At 36.5% G+C, this 21,755-nt stretch overlaps 1 protein-coding gene across 1 annotated transcript in view; it reads right to left on the bottom strand.

The window, feature by feature from the left end:
• The window catches only part of SmD2 (small ribonucleoprotein particle protein SmD2), a 32,697-nt gene that overhangs the window by 2,765 nt on the left and 8,177 nt on the right, over positions 1–21,755 (bottom strand). The window contains exons 2-3 of the mRNA XM_081738071.1: positions 14,037–14,157; positions 6,324–6,458 (exon numbers count right to left, since the gene is read on the bottom strand). Coding sequence (XP_081594197.1) covers positions 6,324–6,458; positions 14,037–14,157 — 256 coding nt within the window. The remainder of the gene's footprint in view (positions 1–6,323; positions 6,459–14,036; positions 14,158–21,755) is intronic.

The raw sequence follows: 21,755 nt of genomic DNA, 5'->3' as shown, positions 1-21,755 counted from the left end.
GGCCAATTTTTGAAATGACCTTCCTTCGTTTATTTTAATGGTACACAATGTTTTGTTGGTGGTACATGGATACACAGAGATTGAACAAAATTTTAAGCTTGTTAAAATTCGAATTTGAAAATGTCGCACTACAGGTGATCGAAGTGGCCGAAATTTTGAAATGGCCCTCCTTTGTTAATTTGAATGGTACAATTTTTTTTCTTGGGTGGACAAAATGAACAAAAATTGGACAATGGTGTCACACTACAACTAAATGGGCCCGAAAAATCTTCTAACAGTTATCTTCTGAAACAATGGATTGAAGTTCAGAGACAATTCAAGAAGAAAATATATTATGCAAAGTGTATGTAAATATTTTCAAAATAAGCAAGCTTGATTTCAAAAAAGGTCATTTCTATTTTTTTTTTTTTTTTTTTTTTTTTTTTTCGACAGCAAAAGCTCAAACTTCAGCAGCGCTTAATTGTTTGGCCTTCTTATATTCTCAGCAGTTTCAAGTCCAATATGGAGTTTATACAACTGTGAAACAACCCAGACGTGACTCTTTTCCTTTGCATACTCGACAGAGTTCATCCCAAAGAAACCGCTGAAGAATGTATTTCGGGAAGAAAATTCTTATAAAATTTTGCACCAATTTTAAAATAGCTTCTGGAGAGCATGATACATGGCTCATGGTAGGAAAATACTCAGTTCCCCTCCTTTCCTATCTAAACGTAGATGGTCAGGGAGATTCGGTTGTCGAAAATTAGCCCATCGTCACTCCATCACTTGGTAGTGAGTTCATAAGATGTGCTGGTGAAAAACTGGCTTTGTTTTCCCCTGTTCTTAAAGCAATCTGCTGTGTCACACCCAGAGAATGAAGTTCTAATAATGCTTTAACTTGCTTAGGATATAGGCAAGTGTAAATACGATAAGTTCTATTAACCTCCTATTAGCTCCAATTCCGGTCACACACACACTGCCTGGTGGAAGCAACTGTAACCACCACAGTAACATAATAAACACATCTATCTTGTTGAATAGATGTGGAAAGTAGAAGCACGGGTAGAGTACCATGAATACATGTACATAGTGTAAAATAATTTTTGTATCAGCTCCCTCCTGACTACTTGTACGTTCGTAAGATCATCTCTAAACGAAGACTTTACCTCGTTCCCCCAACTAACAACTATATTTTGCTTTATTTTCTGTGCATGCAATAATACTTTATGAGCGAGGTAAGCTTCCAACTCATCCTTAGTCTTCTGATGAGACAGTAAAGACCTCAATGTTACTTTCCTTGTATCTGTGGAGTCGGTGACTTTATATTGAACAGACGTTGTTTGAATAGACATTTTTTTCCCCATTGAGTTCTTCAGTGAAAGTTCGATGTAAGTGAAAAAAAAGAACTAAGTGTGTTCGTCATATTTCGTTAGATACCAATCCATCTCCTTGATAAACTCAATTGAAAGGTCTCAACACGTCTTTACACTTGAATCTTTTTGTATGCAATGTACGTCTGCCATGCCATAAATGACTGCCACAGTGTTGTATAGGAGTGGTTTGTTTTGAGTGTGTTGTTGGTCCATTGTATATAGTTGAAGTTTTTTTGATTTGTATTGTCAGAAATTGGCGATATAAGGCGTTCAAGAATTTATCAAATTGCTCTTGTTGAAAGGCAAAATCACTGATTCGTCTAAATCAAACATTGATCAGGGAACAGCTGAGAACTCAATCACTAAGACATTACTACAGATCGATGTAGGGTCGACTCCTCCAAACAATTAGTAACGTAGTGAACAGAGAATGATCTGACTAACTGCAATACAGTATCCGACAATTTCGTCAATATAACTCTGTGGGCTTTACTACATAATTAAAGATTCTTTTTCATTGGTGCCCAAAAACTACATTTCTCTGATTCAATCTTTTCTTGTTAGAAAACGTTGTACAGCTGAAGTTCTTTTTCAGACATTCTTATTGTGTTGTTCTGGATTTAAAAAAAAAAAAAAAAACAACTGTTTGAGGTATTTAGTTCTTTTTCCTCAAATGTCATTGTCAAAAGAGAGTCCTACATCTTTTGGGCATTTTTCTGTTTGGCGAGACACTTTACATGCTATAAAATGGTGTTTTGACCTGTTTTCATAGTTTCTGTGGATATCCTAGAAAGTTCAGAAGAAGCTAACAAAAAAAAAAGTGTTAGAGTCGGTTTTCGTTTACCACACCTCCATATATTTCATCGCTTTGGTAGCCTGTTCGAGAACCATCTGTTCCTATAGAACAAAACGGCATTTCGTCTCGTTTCAAACATGAAATTAAATCGTAAAGTTTTACGTCCCACGTTTATGCCGGTTAGGCTAAAGGAGACAGTGATGGTGAGAAATGAGTGAAATGGTGAAATGAAGAAAGTGGGAGGAAACAGGAGAACCCCGAGAAAACCCACGCACACGGTGTTTGTCCACCACAAAGTTCACTTGGCGGAGGCTAGGATCGAACCCGGGACCCCAAGCACCAGAGGTGAACGCTCTACCACTGAGCCACCGCGGCCCCATGAAGAAAGTGGGAGGAACCGAATATTAGTTGCGAGATGAAGGAACGAGGCAAAGCCTTCGGTTAGCGATGATGTCACGAACTTGCAAGAAGTCAGGAGGGAGCTGATAGAAAAATTAATTTACATTGTTTACATGTATCGGCCGTGCTTCTACTCTACACATCTATTCAACATATACAGATATGTTTATTCTGTTATTGTGGTGGTTACAGTTGCTTCCACTAGCCAGTGTGTGTGTGACCGGGATTGGAGCTAATAGGAGGTTGAACTATCGTATTTACACTTGCCTAAATCCCAAGCACGCTAAGGCATTATTAGAACTTCATTCTCTAGCTGGGTGTGACACAGCAGATTGCTTTAACAGGGGAAAACAATCTTTCTAGATTTATTTTTTATTATATATATATATCTTCCACAGTAAAAGTTCTAGAGGCATTTGATAGAATAAACTGTCCAGAAAGTTTTACATGTGAAGATGGAAAAATTGATAGAAAGGTACATTTGTCGCACATATTTACAAGGTAAACAATTTTTAGATTCGGTGGTGGCTGTTTACCGAAAAACATGTCCAACGTGAAACTTTGCCGCCAACAAACCCAGTTTTACACCAACACATCTTAAGAACTCACTACCAAGTGATGGAGTGACGATGGGCTAATCTTCGACAACCGGATCTCCCTGACCATCTACGTTTAGATAGGAAAGGAGGGGAAATGAGTATTTTCCCACCATGAGTCATGTATCATGCTCTCCAGAAGCTATTTTAAAATTGGTGCGTTGCGATTGTGTCATGTGCTTTCAATTGTGTCAATTAGAAATGCCGTGTTCAAATACTTAGAGGTACAGAACTGAGCAAATGTGGAGCAGAGGAGGAACATTGTGACAACTGTGAAAATGACGATCAAATTCAACTGTCGGATTCAGATAATGACTCTTAAGTCGAATTTCTATTATTAGTTCCCTTTCTAAACAATTCTGTAGTAATAAAAAGGGTTTACTTGTCTATTTGAAGTATTTTACTATATGTTTTGATTTTACAACCCAGCATGTTCACTAATTTTTATTTTTGTTTAAATGATACGCATTTTTTTTTAACCAGTACGAAGGAAGTGGTCCACTACAATACGAGAATAAATTACCCTATAATCGGAAACTTTGTTTAATTTATAGGTATTTATCAGCATAATGATTTGTTAACATTTTATACCTCACACCATTTTCATTTTCGATATTTGACTGCATATCTTTCAAAAACTCAATTTTATATAATTTTTCCGACTTTTCATTAAATTTGTAAATAATCATCTAGTTGTCAAATATTTATTCAATATGTATAAATAATAGCCATGGAGTAAAATGAGACACTTATTAAAATCATTCGCTAGTTTAGTGGGTATGCCCATTGAAGTTAGAAAAAGCGATTTAATTTTACCTCAGTTTTGATAGTTTTCTTAATTTTTGAAGTAGTGAAACTATTTATTTGGCAAATATCTATCTAAAAGGCACATGCAGCAACCAGAAGAAATAAAATGAGCCACTTCCCAAGAAAATCGGTTGAGAACTTCAGCCTGTGTAGCGCTAAAAAGACATCGATGTAGGTGTTAGCGGCCATCTTAGAAGTATGAAGTCATACACCGGCTCGGCCACACTTTGAGACAAAACACCCGGTAGTACACGATTCTATAGCTCATTACTTATCCATCGCCACCAATCATATAATTGCTTCATTCAAAATCCAACGGAATTTGTTGTATTTACATATGCCCCTGCACTATGAGTTGATTTTGAGTTTAACGTCCCTTTCAACAGAGAGGCTATATGAGACGGGACCTACTGATAAACGTGGAATCCGAATCACACAAGTTCAAGCCGGGAATCTAACCCGGGTCTCCCACACCAAAAACGCGTACGCTAACTGCTTAGCCACGAAGGAGCTCGAAATAAATATGGAACAGAAAAACAACAATGGAGCTAACGAAAATAGGAGAAACTGTTAAAGAGGATTATGGAGAAATACTCTGATTTATGTGGAAGAAGGTATGACAAAGGAAGGAAAGAAAGAGGAAGCCTGAGAACATAATTGATACATGTTAATAAAAAGGTTGTTTCAAAGCGAAGAGAATCGTACCATAGCGCATGAAAACTTCTTTCTGCACCAGCTGCCTTCTCTCAGTAATGGCAGAGCAGTTAATAATAGGGGTCACTGTAGCCCAGCAGTACGCTCCCCTCTGATGTGTAGGGTCCAGGTTCGATCCCAGGTGATCTGAGTACGCTTGTGCCCGCGAATATTCAAGGGTTTCCACCTTTTCCTCCCGTATCACTCCAGTTATTTCATAATCATTCACATTTATTAATTATCCGTCTTCCTTAGTCTAAATGTCATGAATGCTGGACCCTAAAATAATTAATGTGCTTCCCTGTACCCCTACCCTGTAGTGTTTCCCTGTTCCACGCATACACGCATCTACATTCCGTAGTCAGTGTTTACAGTGAGTAAGTGTTCACTGACTTGAGAATGTAGATCAAACGAAAGGACTATAGTCTCCTGCATGAGTTGACAGTTAAAACAAGAATAAACATGATTAAATATCATTGATATAGCAAGCAGCAAGAGCAAGAAGTACTTAGGGACTTTTTTTTTGTTGTCAAGGGTGCATTTTGACTTTCCTCGCCTTCTGCTGATAGCGGCATTCTTCACCAGTGCTACTATGGGTGTGATAAGACAGTGTTACAACTAGAGGAAAGAAACGAGCTTGAGAGCCTTGACTGGATTAACCATTCATCCTACTTTATTTCACTTCACAACAACGAATTCCAGTTGAACTTCTTAACAAAACACCTCCTGGATTATGACATTATTACTTAATACTTAGACCCCGTTCCGCTCAAAAACAAAACGCGCTTTGTTGTGTGTTATGGGATACTAAAGAACTAACTATTCCCAAAATTTCAGTTTTTTTTTTTTTTTTTTTTTTTTTTTTTTTTTTTTTTTTTTTAAATCCAGGCCCACTGGAGATATTGGACAGTGAAACATGCTAAACTGGCATAATTCTCCAACTTTACGATTGTTTTTAAGGCTTTTAGGAGCAGCTAAATTGTTGTGTATTAACTTATGACCCCGGACTACATGCACACACAAACTCAGACCTCCACATCAGTTATTTCCTCTTCCCAAACATGTCTTCAATATCCACGAATGTTGCTACTATAGACCCTGATTTCACCCCTTCAGGTGGTTTTAGGCAAAAATGTTAAGAAATCAAAGTTTTAGCTCTGCACGAGTCGAAGACATCCAGCAATTTTCAATTTGGTAGGACAAATGCATGTTGAGATATTCAGAACAACGTAAACACCTAAAATCGAAAAAACGCAAAATGGCGGCAGCCGCTGTATCGCCATGGGATGATGTAAAAAAAATAATTATTGTGGTTTTGAAGTGCCCTGATATAGGATAAACATTCATGAAAAAATTAGATTTTTTGGAGATGGTCGAGCGATACATGCTTGATCACTTAGAATGGCTGACTCACCAGGGATGTACTATAATATTCTTTTCGGTCCTAACCAAAGGATGTTGACGTACCACCACAATCGGTTTCACAAACCGCGCGATTACCAATTTACTGTGGAAATAAACACTCTTTTTCGCTCTTATTAGCCAGTCGAATCAATGTGATGCCTTGGTTCTACAGAGTTGAGAATCAATTGTGTGTGTATTGGGGTGGCAAATAAGGAAATAGTGGATTGACAGACTGACTTTTCGAAAGCAAACATTCTCCAACATTTTCAACCTTACCTTCTTTTTGCCCTTTCCAGTTCGAGGTAATTCAGTCCACATCTCCTTGACGTTTTCCAAAACCATGTTGCAATGACGGTCAAATGCCTTCACTCTTCCCAGAAGTTTCTTATTATTCCGACAATTGATCAGAACCTGCAATGAAAGTATTCATTACAATATTATTTTAGTTTTATTTACGGTGTAAACCACTTGTTTTTTATTTTTTTCCCCATAACCAATATAATTTAATACAATTTCTACGAATCAAACAAGTATTTCATACAAACTGCTTTACGTCGAATAAGCCTGTCGGTGAAGATAATCAAAACATTAAATAATAAAGTTAACTGATCATCAACACTTTTGCAGATCCGGCGAAATTCCTCGATTCTTACTTTCTTTGGCGAGAGTTCAATGGGAAACCACTTACTGAGCTATTGCTAACCTTTGTTTTCTTAACCACATCCAAGGTATTTTTCTGGCGACACTTGCAAGAAGTTCAGCGCGTGAACGTGGTGGAGGAAAACTCTCACTCGATCCTCTAACAAACCCCACATAGTCTCAATAATGTTGAGATCCGGCGATTAAGCGGACCATGGCAGATGTTCAACCTCACTATTATGCTCATCGAACAACTCTAACAAATTTAACAGTATGAATTAGGTCAGTGTTTCCCAACTGGTGTGCCGCGACGAAATCGAGGTGGTTGTCTCATAGTCGTGTATTGTCAAGATTTTATGCACTTGAAGAACAACTTCTTCTATTCTTTCTGTCAGAAGAAAGTGAAAATGTCGATTTCCTTAGTGATGATACTTGGTGCAACAAAGTTACTTTTCTTACCGACATATTCCAAACATTGAATACGCTGAACAAATGCATGCAGGGAAAAAAGGAAAATATCCTAACCTTAAGTGACAAAATTTACTCATTTAGGGAGAAACTCTCATTTTGGGAGGTCAGAATTAGAAAACAAAACAAATGTGACATTTGAGATTACAAAGTCCTGTAAAATTGACACAAACCTATCAACACTCATTTCTAGAGGTCTGCTCGGATATCAAATATCGCATCCGCATCCGTACCGCATCCGCAGATAATGAGGTAGAAATATATACAACTTACACATTCTATAATAGTCATGATTTCGAAAAATTTTTAAAAACACATTTTAAATAGCTATTGAAAAGAGCAATAAAAGGACAACTCTCTCCTGTCATTTCTTGACCTTTTCCTGTCACGGAGTCACAAGTTTCAGACACACTTATTTTGATTTTAGTTATTTTTCAACTGGTTTTAAAACTTCTAATTCAAAACAAACGTTTCTTAGGGCTCTTTCCACCATCATCACAAATTTCATAGTTTTTTTTTTTTTAGATAGGGAAAAGTAGAAAACCATATCCGCAACTTTATCCGCTTTCCGCACAGAAACGAAATATATATCCACAGATACCCGTTTTGATGCGGATATCCGCATCCGCGCAGACCTCTACTCATTTCAGACACATTGTCTTTGTTGTGTACGAATGCTAAGAAGTATTTTCCTACGCTTCAGTTTAACTCATTTGACTGGGTGAGGGACTACTTTGCATCTTCTGTCCTATAGTCAGCAGAATTAAACGTACAGGAAAAAAGTTAATTGGTCGATATGAGGAATGACCGAGGTTTGAAGCTCCAGCACTTACAAGACAAGGCATCATTCTGGATTTCTCTTCGGGGAGAATATCCAGCTATTTCTACAAAGTTCATATTCCCTTTTCTACATCCTACTTAAGTAAAGCAGGATTTTCTGCAATGAACACAATCAAGTGTAAGAACGGGTCACAACTGTTAACTCCGGAACACGACATGAGGGTCTATTTAACAACTATCAGTCCACAATTGAGGAAGATTATGAAAACATCAAGCTCAAGCTGCACATTAATTTTGCTTCGTGTACCAATTTGTTACACTTATTTTTGAAAAACTGTAACCGTAATATATTATTAAACAATTGCAACCTTCAACAGATATTGAAATAATGTTACATTACTAATATTATTGAACAATTCTAACCTTCATAAAATATTTAAAAATTGTAATGTAGATCAACGATGTTAATAAATTATAAGTTTCATGCTTGTGTTACTTTTCTGTACATTTTTAACGTTGAAAAAAGTATTTTTGTTATCATTGTTATGACCATTATTGCTTCTTTATTGGTGCAGAATATTTTGTAACTTGAAATATTAAAATATCATTCATTCCATTCGGTAAAGCAAACAGGTATACAAATTACCTACATTTGTGTTATTAAAGTACAAGAGATTAGTTTGTTCGTTCGTTATTTAATGATCTTACTTTTTAGTGAAAGGTTGGATACAGTTTTTGGAAAAGAAAGGGTACTTTTAAAAACCTGAGTCCTGTATTTCAGCGCAATTGTTCTCTATTTTTAAATTAGAATGAAAAATAAGCATTATGATTTACCACGGGGGATAACCAGCGATCAAGCATTCTTCTCTGTGAGATCAGCAATCACAGAAAAAAATACCACGGTATTTTATATTTACGAATAAAATAATAATAACTTAATATATCTATGAGTGTGCCGCGAGAATTCAAGTTACACCCGTAGTGTGCCGCAAGTTGAAAAAGGTTGGGAAACGCTGAATTAGGCGTTTATCATTCTGGAACACTGCACCACTGTTCGGGAAGTGTGTTCGAACCATCAGGTGTAAATGGGCCTCCACAATGGTACTATAGTCCTTGGCAGTGACACGACTAGAAAATTAGGAGGCTCAAACTATGCCACGATATTGCACTCCGAACCATCACGAATCCACCTCCATATTTGACTGTGGGTACCAAGCAGTCTGGATTGTATGCATCAGATGGGCTTCCCCAAACGAACACTCTCCCTGTTTGGGAAACAATGTAGTTGGACTCATTTGAGAATGACGCGTTTTAGGTCATCCAACGCAACATCCAGGTTTTATGCTTCTGGCACCACTGAAACAGCTTTACGGTACTTGTGCTACTGTAACCGGCCAGTTATAAACTTTTTATTTGTGTTGTACTTTGGTTCTAAATTCAACTCTTAAAGATGAACAAAACAGGAAAAGATTCCTTTATCTAAATACAGATTAAAACTATAATAAAATGTTAAGAATTATGTAATTTGTCTGCGAATTCGTTTTATGTGCTGAAGACAGTGACTTACATAATGAACTTCCTCATTATGTAAATCTTGCGTTGACAGATTTCTTCGTCTGAACCAAATTCCGACTTGTACATGAACCCGAGTTTCTGGGTCATGCCATGGATCTACGTCACTTTGGGTAACAACCTCAGCAAAAGAAATAGTATATAACCTCACGATATTTCCGGGATAGGGAGAGAGCGACCAGAGATTACATCGTTGATAGTCTCAATGTAACTGAGTTATTTGAAACAATTTTGTCTTGAGACTTCGAACATTAAATTCTACATCAGATAAAATTTGGAAAGTCACTGTTGTGTCAATAAGGATATGGGCTGAGATTGGACCTGGAGGGACTGTCGTGGGACAATAATCTTCAACAAGAAAATCAGGTATGTGCTTAAGAAATCTGTCAACTGCCAAAATGTCTCTACACATAAACCAATTCACAAACATCTCATGACTTCACTAAAAATTAAAATCAATCACATTTGAGGCTTGTATCTTTTATTCACGCCTAGAATTTCCTAGTTTATTTAATGTTACGTAACACTTCTATCAGGAGCATAGGACGGAATTGGTTATGTTTAAGAAAGTAAACCTCTCGCAATGTACCCCCATTAGGATAAACCTTAAGCTTAACCACGCTACTAATGAAAGGCTTCGGTATCGCAATCCTGCCATAGATGCTGACCTTATACATGTATCAACGGACTATTTTCGTGCCTCTGAGGTGTGTATTCACTTCCGCAGTGGTTTTCCGTTTTCGTGTAACAATCTAGTCAATGTCCTGACGTGCATTTCAGACTACTTCCGTTTTCCCTGCAGATGTTCTCCTGGAGGTTCGCGCTTTCTGTTCATATGCACACATCTCCCTAGATAAAGTAGCTCGTGAGACGTCACAGTGTTGCAGTTTCAGACAGACGCACCTGCTAGACGCGCCCCTACGATTTGCCCTCTTTTGAAGTCTGATATGTCCCCATTATATCACTCTAAACACACGATTTGACGTTCACTGAAGAACATCTTCTACTGGAGTGACTACTAAGGAACGACACACATGACTCATTGCCCAAAAGTACTATATCAACTACCAGATGGCTCTGGTGAGCCCAGCGAATATCCTATGATATTTGCTCAAATGTTTGTTTCAATGTCCAATAGCTTTACGTTACCCAGAGCAGTGGGGCAGTATGATTCAATCACTTCATACCTTCCGCCCAGTAACTAGGAATAAAAATATTATTCCTATAGGTTTCAAGTTTGCTTATGATTAAAATAAATATGTAATGTTGAGGTTACGCTTAAGAGTACTACCAGAAATCATTGATCAAATATGAAACTGTTCTTTACTAATTCCTTTATCGTGTCATTGGGCGACATGACTTACATCTGTTCGAAACGGATGAAACTGAGAAGGTATCACAAATATTAAAAAATTGGGAAACAAGGATATAAAGGGAGTGGGCGGAAATTACGAATTATTATTTTCTTGGGTTCTACTACGAACAGCGTACAGATTTACATTATCGGTCAAAATATTGATATTTCAATATTCACTATACACTTCTGCTAGATACATTCTCATGAGTTTGTTCTCTGACAGAGCGGGTAGTGTACGGGCTGGGGAGGTGACAGGAGTGGCAGTAAAGGTTAAGGCCAAAAGGCATCTGGGCGGGCGGTTTTCAGTCATTATACGGGTTTGCTATTTTCAGTTTTCCATTTATTGAAAACTGTAGATTGTTGAATTTTGTCATTTTTGGTTACAATAGGGTACTAAAGCAGATTTTGAACCTATTCTTAGAACAATTCATATCAAAAAAGTTTTCCTCTTTCTACTATGCTTTCACTTACACGTTTGAACACAATATCTGTTCACCACAAAGTTCACTTGGTACGAGCAGGGATCGAACCAGGGACCCCACACACCAGAAAGGAGCGTTCTACCACTGAGCCACCGCGACTAGTTTGTATTTTTAAAATCAGATTATAAGGAGAGAAATGAAAAACAGAACTACCAACAGTTTTGTCTCGCCGCCTGCAATAGTGGCTCGCTTCATTCTATTTCTTTAATGGTAACACCAAAAGGATTTGAACATAATTTTAAATAAATTATAGATAATCAGATTAATCATGTACACTTTACGCAAATAGAGAACAAATTCAATTCATATCGAAAAAGATTTATTAAGAGAACATTTATTGAAAGGTATGTACTTTTTACAACAATTCCATAGTACCTTCGCCTTCCCCGCTGGTCTCGTGGCTAGCGCGTGTGCCTTTAGTGCACATGATCCTGAGTTCGATTTCCGGCGAGAAAGCATAAAAATTTGAATTTGACAATCGGTCACTTTCTGTAATCCTCTGTCGTCTTTAGCTATAAAGCATACCCATGGGACGTTACAAAAAACCATAGTGTCCTTTAACTGTTTTCTGTTCGCGAGGTCCCGGGAGTTCCGATGTGCTGCTTGCCTATGATACAAACCTAAGAAGTCGATCGGATACCATTTTAACCAGTAGATCCCATAGTACGGAGTCTGTGTATTGAAAACCAAAGCTAAACTACAATCAATATACAATTCCATTACGCACTGAACCTCATCTGTAGTTTCATGTTGAAAAGAACTACTTTCCATCCTTGTGGTACTTGGTTTAAATGGTATTACAATATAACACCCTAGATACGAACTCTAATGGTGAGTCGGAGTGTCCGTCTTGTATACGAATGCAATGTAGAATCACAACCATTATTATTATTACGTTATTAAGCATTGATTATGTACTTAGTACTGTCATAAAGTATCTCACAAATGTCACATATACAGTTACTTCACACACACATATTGCAATTCATATTGCGGTATTGGTGCGAATATAAGTGTCACATATCAAAATTTCAATTGTAAAGATTGGAGTTCGTCTTCTATTCACGATCTTACAAAATTTACATTTCGTCATATCGTATGTTTAAAAAGCTGATGATCCCTCATTCTGAAATAACGATAATGCAACAATACCATTATATAAATTGGCCACAATGCAGATACCGTAAGGTTATCCAACACCACCAGGGTGTCTACTAAAATTCCAAAATGAAATTTCGTGACCTTTCCTTTACCAAATCATAAAATTTCCTAACATTTCCAATAACGAATTTGGGTGCGAATTAGGCCGAATTTTCATTCATGCGACAGAAACGTACTTTGCATGCGATTTGGTAGCGTCTAAAGGCGACCACAGACATTTTGGTGGTGAATTTTGACGTTTTATAGAACAAAATTTGCCAATCTGTACTTACATTTGCGGTTTAAAAAAAATCGTGACCCAAACGATAAGTTTCGTGACTTTCATGACCATTTTCTCATTTCGTGAGCGATAGACACCCTGAGCACTGTCAAAACAGTCAGAATTCTTGATAAAGCACTCGGATATTACCACTGTGTTCACTATTTTCTAAATTTATATCTGCATTCATTTCTACTGACATGGATCTACTGGTTTGTCGTCAACAGGAACAATCCTGCAAAGCAGAAAGCATCATCAAGCTTAGGAAAACGGCGTACTTACGGGCTAATTCGGTATTTATTTATGAGGACAAATATTCAATTTTAATTTCAAATGAAAGCATTCAATAGCATCAATAAATGAAGCAGCCTGAGAACTAACATAAAACGAAGAATTATCGGCTTGTAAAAGGCTGGCCATGATACACCAACGATATTTAGCCTCCTGGAAAACCTAGAACTCACCAAAATTTTATCTACAGAACTTGCGAGATTCAATTAGATTAAGAGGTCTGACGAATTACACAACGTACAAATTCCAAAGGCTGCAAAGATCAAATTATCTCTAAATCGTGCGCGAAACCAAAAGTCATGGTCGTATAGATTAAAATATTCCTCGAAACAACAACACATCTTATTCAGAATGATCTGAGAATGTGTATCTACCACCAGAGAACAGGAGATGATGCTCCTACAAGAAAGAGAAAAAAAATACGATTAACTTTGTTGGTCCGGCACGCTATGAAATGCTATAGTGAGACCACTTCTCAGACGTTAAGATTTTCTCGATACAACGATTCTACAACTGCCAAAGTAAGATTTATGTGCGAAACTGTAAAGAAGCTTCTGAAGTTGCTCCCAGGATTCAAAGGTGGTGTAAGTTATGATACATTTATATGTTACCACTGTTGTGAACAAGAGAAAAACATTGGCAAAGAATATCAAGCAAGACGTGTTAGACTATGCAGTGCAATCTTTAATACTCTTAAACGTAGACATTGGGTTTTCAGCGCACTGCTTCCATACAAGGCCCAAAAAGAACAAGAGTGGTTCACGAATAATGTACTCGAATTCATTAATTACGTGGGTCGTCCGCCTGAAAGTCCAGACTTGAATACGGCGGACTATCAGTTGTTGCATGAATTGGGAAGTATCTGTACTAAACATCACGTCAATATGAATATCTAAAACGACCCTTGTCCAAGATACATAGTTAAACAATTTTTGCCGTAAATAAAATAATAAAGACGAAAAATAAAGAGTTTAGCTTACCTGCGTATTGTTTTTGACACTGTGTGTTAATACTGACAACGGGCCGGTATTAAACTCTTCCTCCTCCCTCCGTGCTAATTCTTCCGGACTCATCTCAGATTTTGGTTTGTTAAGCAAAGACCTTTAAAGAAAAAAAAATGCACATGACTAAATAGAACAAAATTTGTATGAAACATTGTCAATAGAAGATTATTACATTACTCTGTACATATATCTTAGAATAGTAATAAGTACTTGCTTTCATGAAGCATAGCCAGAGCGTAACTACACAAATATAATAATTACTAATGGAAGCTATAGGGTACATATGTAAAACACTGTACTGCTGTGTTTCTCTTGCTTATGCATTACTAAACATCAAGATTTCAATCCACACGGGATTATCTTCGAAATAAATTTACTCCTTTACGCTGGAAACCTATTACTCATATTCTTTGGGTTTACTTTGTGTACCGTCTCATGAAAAAAATTAGGAACACAGAAACCATAAAACACTATCACATCACTGTTAAGTTTGATGTAATAAGGGCGTAAGCGAGCCCTTTTTGCATCAAACGCATTTGTGGCTTTTGCTATGCTTGTTTAGCCTCCTGGTAATAATTCAATTCAATATTGGAATAAAATGCTGCATATTACATTGTTTTATGTAAGAAGAAACACTACTTAAATTTTCAACATCGTTTTTCTCCAACTGCGTGTTTCAAACTTACGCCCTTATTGCATCAAACTCCTCAATTGTCCACAAACAAGTTGAGAACAGCAATTCATAAATAACAGGGTATTATCTTTTTCCTCACTTGTGACTTCTTGAATTTATGTACAACCACTATTTCTCACTGATTTTTCTTGTTTGACTCTTGGTTCCTTTACAAAAGTTTTTTTCCTTTTAATTTATTTAGAATACTGTAATTTATGTACTAGTAATTCTTTTACATAACTAATATTTCCTTTACTCTTATTTCAGAAAACTCAACAGCAAAAATTATCATATTATATATATATATATATATATATATATATATATATATATATATATAGTGAAGAAAACCCTGGTTTTCTTCACTCCCGCCAGGTGAAGGCCAGGATGGTATCTTCTAGAATTCCAGGGCCAATTCCTTCCCAAATCCCAGACCACCTAGAAGACCGATGTGACCTCGGGGCTGGAGATCCAAACCCTTCCTTGATTCATTCCCTTGCATAAATAAAGAAACATAGAAAGAAAGGAATAGCAATCGAATACATCGCCTTAATAACTCAAAACAAAATGGCGACCATTGCAGTACCAATTGATACAATGGCAACCTAGTATTATAAGCTTTTTACAAAGGTAAAAATGTAAACCTTGGAAAGTCATAACAAAATAACACATTTAGCACTGTAGCACTAACAAAAGCTTGTGAAATTTTATTTATTTACTTATGCAATGGAATGACTCAAGGAAGGATTCGGACCTCCAACTCCGGGATCACATCAGACTTTTAGGTGGGTCTAGGAATTGGGAAGGAACTGGCCCTAGAATTCTAGAAGGTACTGTTCCGGCCTTCGCCTGGTGGGAGTGAAGAAAACCAGGGAAAATTTAGTCAAACCAATAACAGCATGCCGACGTACCGTCACCAAAGAAAGTCCGTCTTCAACTCTGAGCGATCAAAGTGATGATTAGTTTATTTGGGATCTGCATAGGGTATTACTACTCGCTTTCCAGGCAAAGAGTACCACAATTTCCAGGATATACTATGCCACACTGCCGCGTGTGTTAGGAGCAGTGAAGTCCCAGAGCGTGGCATGCTGACAAAAGGTTTTCTACTCCTGGAAAACACGCACATGTTCACTGCTCGAATGTTGGCCAGACAGATACACGACCCTGGGTACGAAATCAAGTCATAGTTCACGTTTTCTCTTGATCGACAACCATCTTCATTCCACCTCTTCCCAACCATGCAGTCATTTTCTAGGGGGCAAGTACTTCTGCGATGTTGCCACGCTATTTTCTGAGGTGCAGTAATGGATTTTGGACCATCACACCTTACTTCACGTTCGTAACTATAACACAGCAATGATGCTGAGTTACGAGCCGCACATTACCACATGGCCTGCATAGGCACACAGGATTCCACACGTAAAATTTCATCGCTCTACGATATGTGGAAGTGGGTCAGAGTAAAAACTCCTGCGCACCTCTTGTTAGAAGGCAGATTTCAAATCACACATGTGCAATTACTCAAACTATTGATTTTCGACACCCGGTTCATATAGGCGTAAATGTTCGTAAGTACTTGTAGAAAAGGAATATATCGACCTACCAGTCACCCTATATATATATATGTAAATTCAACAGTTTTCTGGTATTTTTTGCTGAGTTTTCTCACAAAAGAGTAAAGCAAATGGTTAGATAGTTGGACCGGGTAAAAAGTGACAAAGAAATGGTACACATACTCCCAATCAGAATTAAATTATAGATCAAGATATTCTCGATTTAAGTAAATGATATATTTTGGCTTCGCTATCTTCAGATTGCAATAGAAATGCTGATTTCCATTAATGTCACAGACTTCCTTTCTCTCCTTTTCTTTACTTTTGGTATATTGACACTATCATGGGATTCTTTAGTTGAATATAAGAATCAATGAAAAATTCCGATTGAGAATACGTGTACGATTTCTATGTCACTTCTTACGCAGTCAAGCTAACAAATATTAGTTTAAGTGAAGTAAGAAGAGAAACCTTTACATAAACTGCAATATTCTGCAAAAAACTTCTGTAAAGGAGCAAGATTCAAACAAGAAAAAACTCAACACCGGATTAAGGATCACGACTGAAATACACAAAATAATAATAATAATAATAATAATAATAATAAAATAACTCAAAGAATGTGAGTAATAGGTTTCCAAGCCTAAAGGAGTAAACTGATCCCGAAGAAAATCCCTACGTGGATTGAAATATTGATGTTTATTAATGCATAAGAAGAAAAAAAAAAGTACAAAGGTGAGTACAGTGTATCTACCACACAATCATTACCTTGAATATCTACTAACGAGATACAATGCAATCAGCAGGGCTTGAAAAATGTTGCTTGCAAGTACTCGCCAACCAAAAAATCTAACCAGACCATTTTGCAATCACCGTGTTTATGCTTTTAGTGGAAGTCACTTTGCGAAACAGTAAAAGTACCAATACATTTTTTTATTTTGTCTCTTATAAATAAAAAATAGTGTTATGTGCTATTTATTCTTGAATTCATGTTTTTGAATGATCGTACTTAACTCGCCAAATGTAAAAAAGTACTCGCCACTGGCGAGCAGGCAAGTGGACTTTTCAAGCCCTGACAATAAGAACTTTCAAGTTAGTACAAGATATCTGGTAAGGAAAAATTCTTGTATAACCCGAACGATTATTTAAATTTTTGGAGTATACGTAAATCATCAACGAAAAAAATCTTTCAAGTGAAAAGTGTATTTTAAGGCAGGAGTGTCATTTATTTGGACGGAATACATGTTGCAGGTGGTATTATTTATTTATTTATTCTTTACACCTGTACTGAAACATTCAAGCCACATATTTGGGCTGAAATATTAAGTGACCTCAGAACTTATTATTGAATTTCATTGCCTACTAAACCCGGAGGATCAATGCCGCAATTACAAAAGCTCTCAAACTGACTTCTGTCCTTAGCCAAGTGAATTCTTTCTTTTTTGTATTCCTATTTCCGCGGCATCTATCTTAATATTGTTCTTCTATCTATGTCTAAGTCTTCCTAATGGTCTTTTTCCGATCGTTTCCAGTTAACAATTCTGAAAGCATCTCTACTTCTATTCTGGCTACATGACCTACCCATCTAGACCTCCTAGATTTTATGACCCTAACAATGTTCGGTAAACCGTATAAATTATGCAGTTCCACGTTATGAAGTTTCCGCCGTTCCCATTCCCGTCCGTCTTGGGTCCAAATATTCGTCTTAGGATTTAATTTTAAAGTAGTTTCAATTTGCGTTCTTCTTTTACAGTACGCGATCATGTTTCGCAACTGTATAGTTCAAATAGGCATAATTATAGTTATATATTTAAGCTTCAAATTCCTCGACAGAATTCGCGAAGACTGACTACTATGGACTGAATAATAACACAATATTCCTGCTTTTAGTTGACAATTTCTTAGTAGATATAGTTTTGGCCTGTTAATGTTGGTCCTAGAAACCTGAAAGTATCCACTTTGTTGCAAGTATTATTTGACATTTCACGTATACATCATTTGGAGTATTACGGTCAGGGTAACTTCCATGTATTTAATTTTCTCCGCATGTTCATACAGATGTTGAATAAAACTACTGCATTTCTTTCTATTGTCCTCGTGTTATCTGCAATCAGCTTCATTTCATTAGCATAAGCCATAACCTTGTGAGTACCATTCGTCTCTATGCCCCGGTTATCTTTAACTTTCTTTATAGCGTGTTCTAGAACAAAATTGCATGAGAATTATGGGAGGTGGGGGTCAAAACGTATGCAAAAAGGGAGATTATAAATACCAGGGACGCCGAATATTAATGTCAAATTCATAATTTTCGGGGTCGCTGAGATGAACAGTAACACACTCGACGCCTTTCAAGTCAAACTGTAGCCCTCATCATCGTGGGCAGTTGGGAGAGCCTGAAAAATAGCATGTCAAACATTATCGATATTAATGCTGAATCCAGTTTTCATTATCTCTAAGCTGATTGGTGACAATACCGATGACATTTGACCTAAAGTTTAGGCAAGAATGGACATGGTAGATTGTCTAGGAACTGACCGGGAAAACGCAAAAGGCGTTGTTCTTCCTTCTTTGTTTCACTGATTACTTACCTTGAAGCATGATATACTGAATAAACCTTAACTCTGCCAACCTGATAAAGAACTAGTATTTCAGCTAGTAATTAATATAACTATTTTTTACAGTATTCCAAATGCGGTAAAAATGTTATACAATGTTTCCCACCTAACAGAGTCGTAGGCCTTTTGGAAACATTAAATGACCGAGTACACAAGCATTGTATTCCCAGGTTTTCTTTTCCAGCGAATTTTGAATCTTCTACTTAATTTTGTTTATGCGAAAAATTATAGTTTCGTTAGTAACGTTCTTAACTTTAAAGATGAAAAGGGAATGCGACAATTATTTTGGTAATACAATACCGTGAAAGAAAGGAAAGCTTATAAAAGGGCTATTTCACACAAAGGAATGGAAATAAAGGTACGATACTTTTAGAAAGGATAGTGGTTCACAATTAAGAGCATTCAAATTGTTTTCTGTGCACTTGCAGAACATTGAAACTCACTTCGTAGATCTATTTCACACGTGCAAATCTGTTGCGTATAGCGTATTCAGCATTATTCAATTTTTTTCTGTTTTGTCTATCAATTTGAAGTTTAAGGTTGTAACAAATGTTAACGATTGGTTATAATTAATTTAAAAAACCGAAGTCCGGAGGTTTGAAACTGGTGTAGACTATTTTATATGAAATCAGGGTGGAAAAAAATCATGATTTTTTTCAAAAAAATCATTTTTGTTGATTTTTTTGATTTAAATCGATTTTTTTGATTTAAATCAAATCTTTTTCTTCGTATAATACAAGTCGAGAACTGAAGAAAAAACATTAGGAATTAGTATTAAATGTTAATTATGCCATTTAAGTGAAAGTATTGGGTTTTAATTTTGAATTAATTCCCAATCGTTAACCTATTTCAATCCCAAATAATGTTTTAAGCATTAAGGAAAAAGTACAGCAATGTATATCAACATGACACTTTTCTTTTCACGAAAGTTACTGATATTTGGCAGGGGCATATTTTTAAACAATTGGAACTAGCTAGCGGCACGAAATACATATAAAGTACATAAATTTCGCCTAAAATTAACTAACTCACTCTATGATCTATGAAACCCGGAGGTTCAATGCCATGTTCACAAAAGCTCTCCTGACTTCTATCCTTAGTCAACTGAATCCAGTTTCTATTTTATATTCTTATTTCTGCGAGATACATCTTAATATTGTCCTCCCATCTGCGCCTAGGTCTTCCTAATGGTCGTTTTCCGATTGGACTTCCAGTTAAAACTTTGAAAGCGTTCCTACTTTCTTCCATTCTCGCTACATGTCCTGCTCACCTGAGCCTCCAAGATTTGATGACCCTAACAATGTTTGGTGAATGGTATAAATTATGCAATTCCTCATCATGAAGTTTTCGCCATTCCTCATTTACGTTCCTTTGGGTTCCGAATATTCGTTTCAGAATTTTATTCTCAAATACTTTCAGTCTGCGTTCTTCCCTCAGCGTAAGCGACCATGTTTCACAACCATACAGCACAACTGGCATAATTATAGTTTTATATATTTTAAAGCTTCAAATTCCTCGACAGAATTCGCGACGATAAGAGATTTTGAACTGAATAATAACACGAATTCCCTGCTTTTAGTCGATATTTAATTTCTTCGTGAATATCGTTTTCTGATCCTATACATTAGCCGATGGCAGAACTTTCTTTGTCTTTATGCGATGAGCTTTTGTAAGTCAAAAATTTTCTGCAGGAATTCCAAAATAAAAAAAATCAAGAAGATCAGTTCCAGCAGAAGAAACAATTGTGATTATTAAAAATATGCTTTATGTGATGTGAAAAACAGTTCAAATGCATTAAGACATCTATACATAGCAGGCACGTTTTTATACTTTTCTGTTGGCTATTTTATTTCCTCTGACAATTTTTCCTGCACAGGCGCGGCAAATTTTCTGCGATCACATCGCAGATCGCGGCATGTTCTGCAATGGGGTCAAGTATCCACTTTATCAAAAGTATTATTCGATATTTTAACGCAACCAAAATTTGTGGTATTACTATCCCGAGGAACTTCTATGTATTTAGTACATAAATTTCGCACAAAATTTTAAAATCTTTTTTTTTTTTTTTTTTTTTTGTTTAGGAGGGGATCGGACCCCTCTAAATATGCCCCTATTATCTGGAAACAAACAAATAGACGTGGACATAAAAGAGCTTTCATCTTAAATGTTCATGGTGATTCCCCGTTGGAATAGAAATTTTAAAACCCTGTGTTACAAAGGGAAGAAAGCAGGGTTCACCCGTAACCCGTTCAAACGGGATTTTCCCTGATCGTTCCCTACATAATACTCGTTTTCATACTGTGCTTACATACATTTGAGTCTCATTGTATTATGATTATTATCTTCCATAATCGAAATAACAGAAGAGAAACGGGATTTTACTTACTTTCACTTTAAATTAATTCATTTCGAAATTTGATTTAAATCAACGATTTTTATGAAAAAAATCAAGTGATTTAAATCAGACTGATTTAAATCAATCCACCCTGTATGAAATCAAGAATACAACTAGAAGTAAACTATGCTGAGATACCGACGTTATCTACATCAGGAAACATCTCGTTTCACACCAACGTAACAATTTCAACAAAACAAAAGACAACTCACTCTGTGTGAGTAGTTGCAATGAGGGTGTTTCTATGTAAAGTTAAGATGCTAGAACGTCTTTCTTACTCCCTACAAAATTAGTTACTTGAGTGGTGTACATATTGCAATCCCTGTGATAACTTTCAGCAAATATAGTTTCAAACCAATAAATCTTAGCTTGTTCTTCAAATTTATGAACTAACTTTTTCTTCAAATGTATTAAAGTTACCTGAAATTAACCACATGACTTAGGGAGTCCAAAACTTCA

The sequence above is a fragment of the Thermobia domestica genome, chromosome 14 (genome assembly GCF_964235325.1).
Source record: "Thermobia domestica chromosome 14, izTheDome1.hap1.1, whole genome shotgun sequence".
NCBI classification, from domain to species: domain Eukaryota; kingdom Metazoa; phylum Arthropoda; class Insecta; order Zygentoma; family Lepismatidae; genus Thermobia; species Thermobia domestica.
The sequence above is the reverse complement of the archived record's forward strand: the minus strand, read 5'-3'. Positions and strand labels throughout refer to the sequence as shown.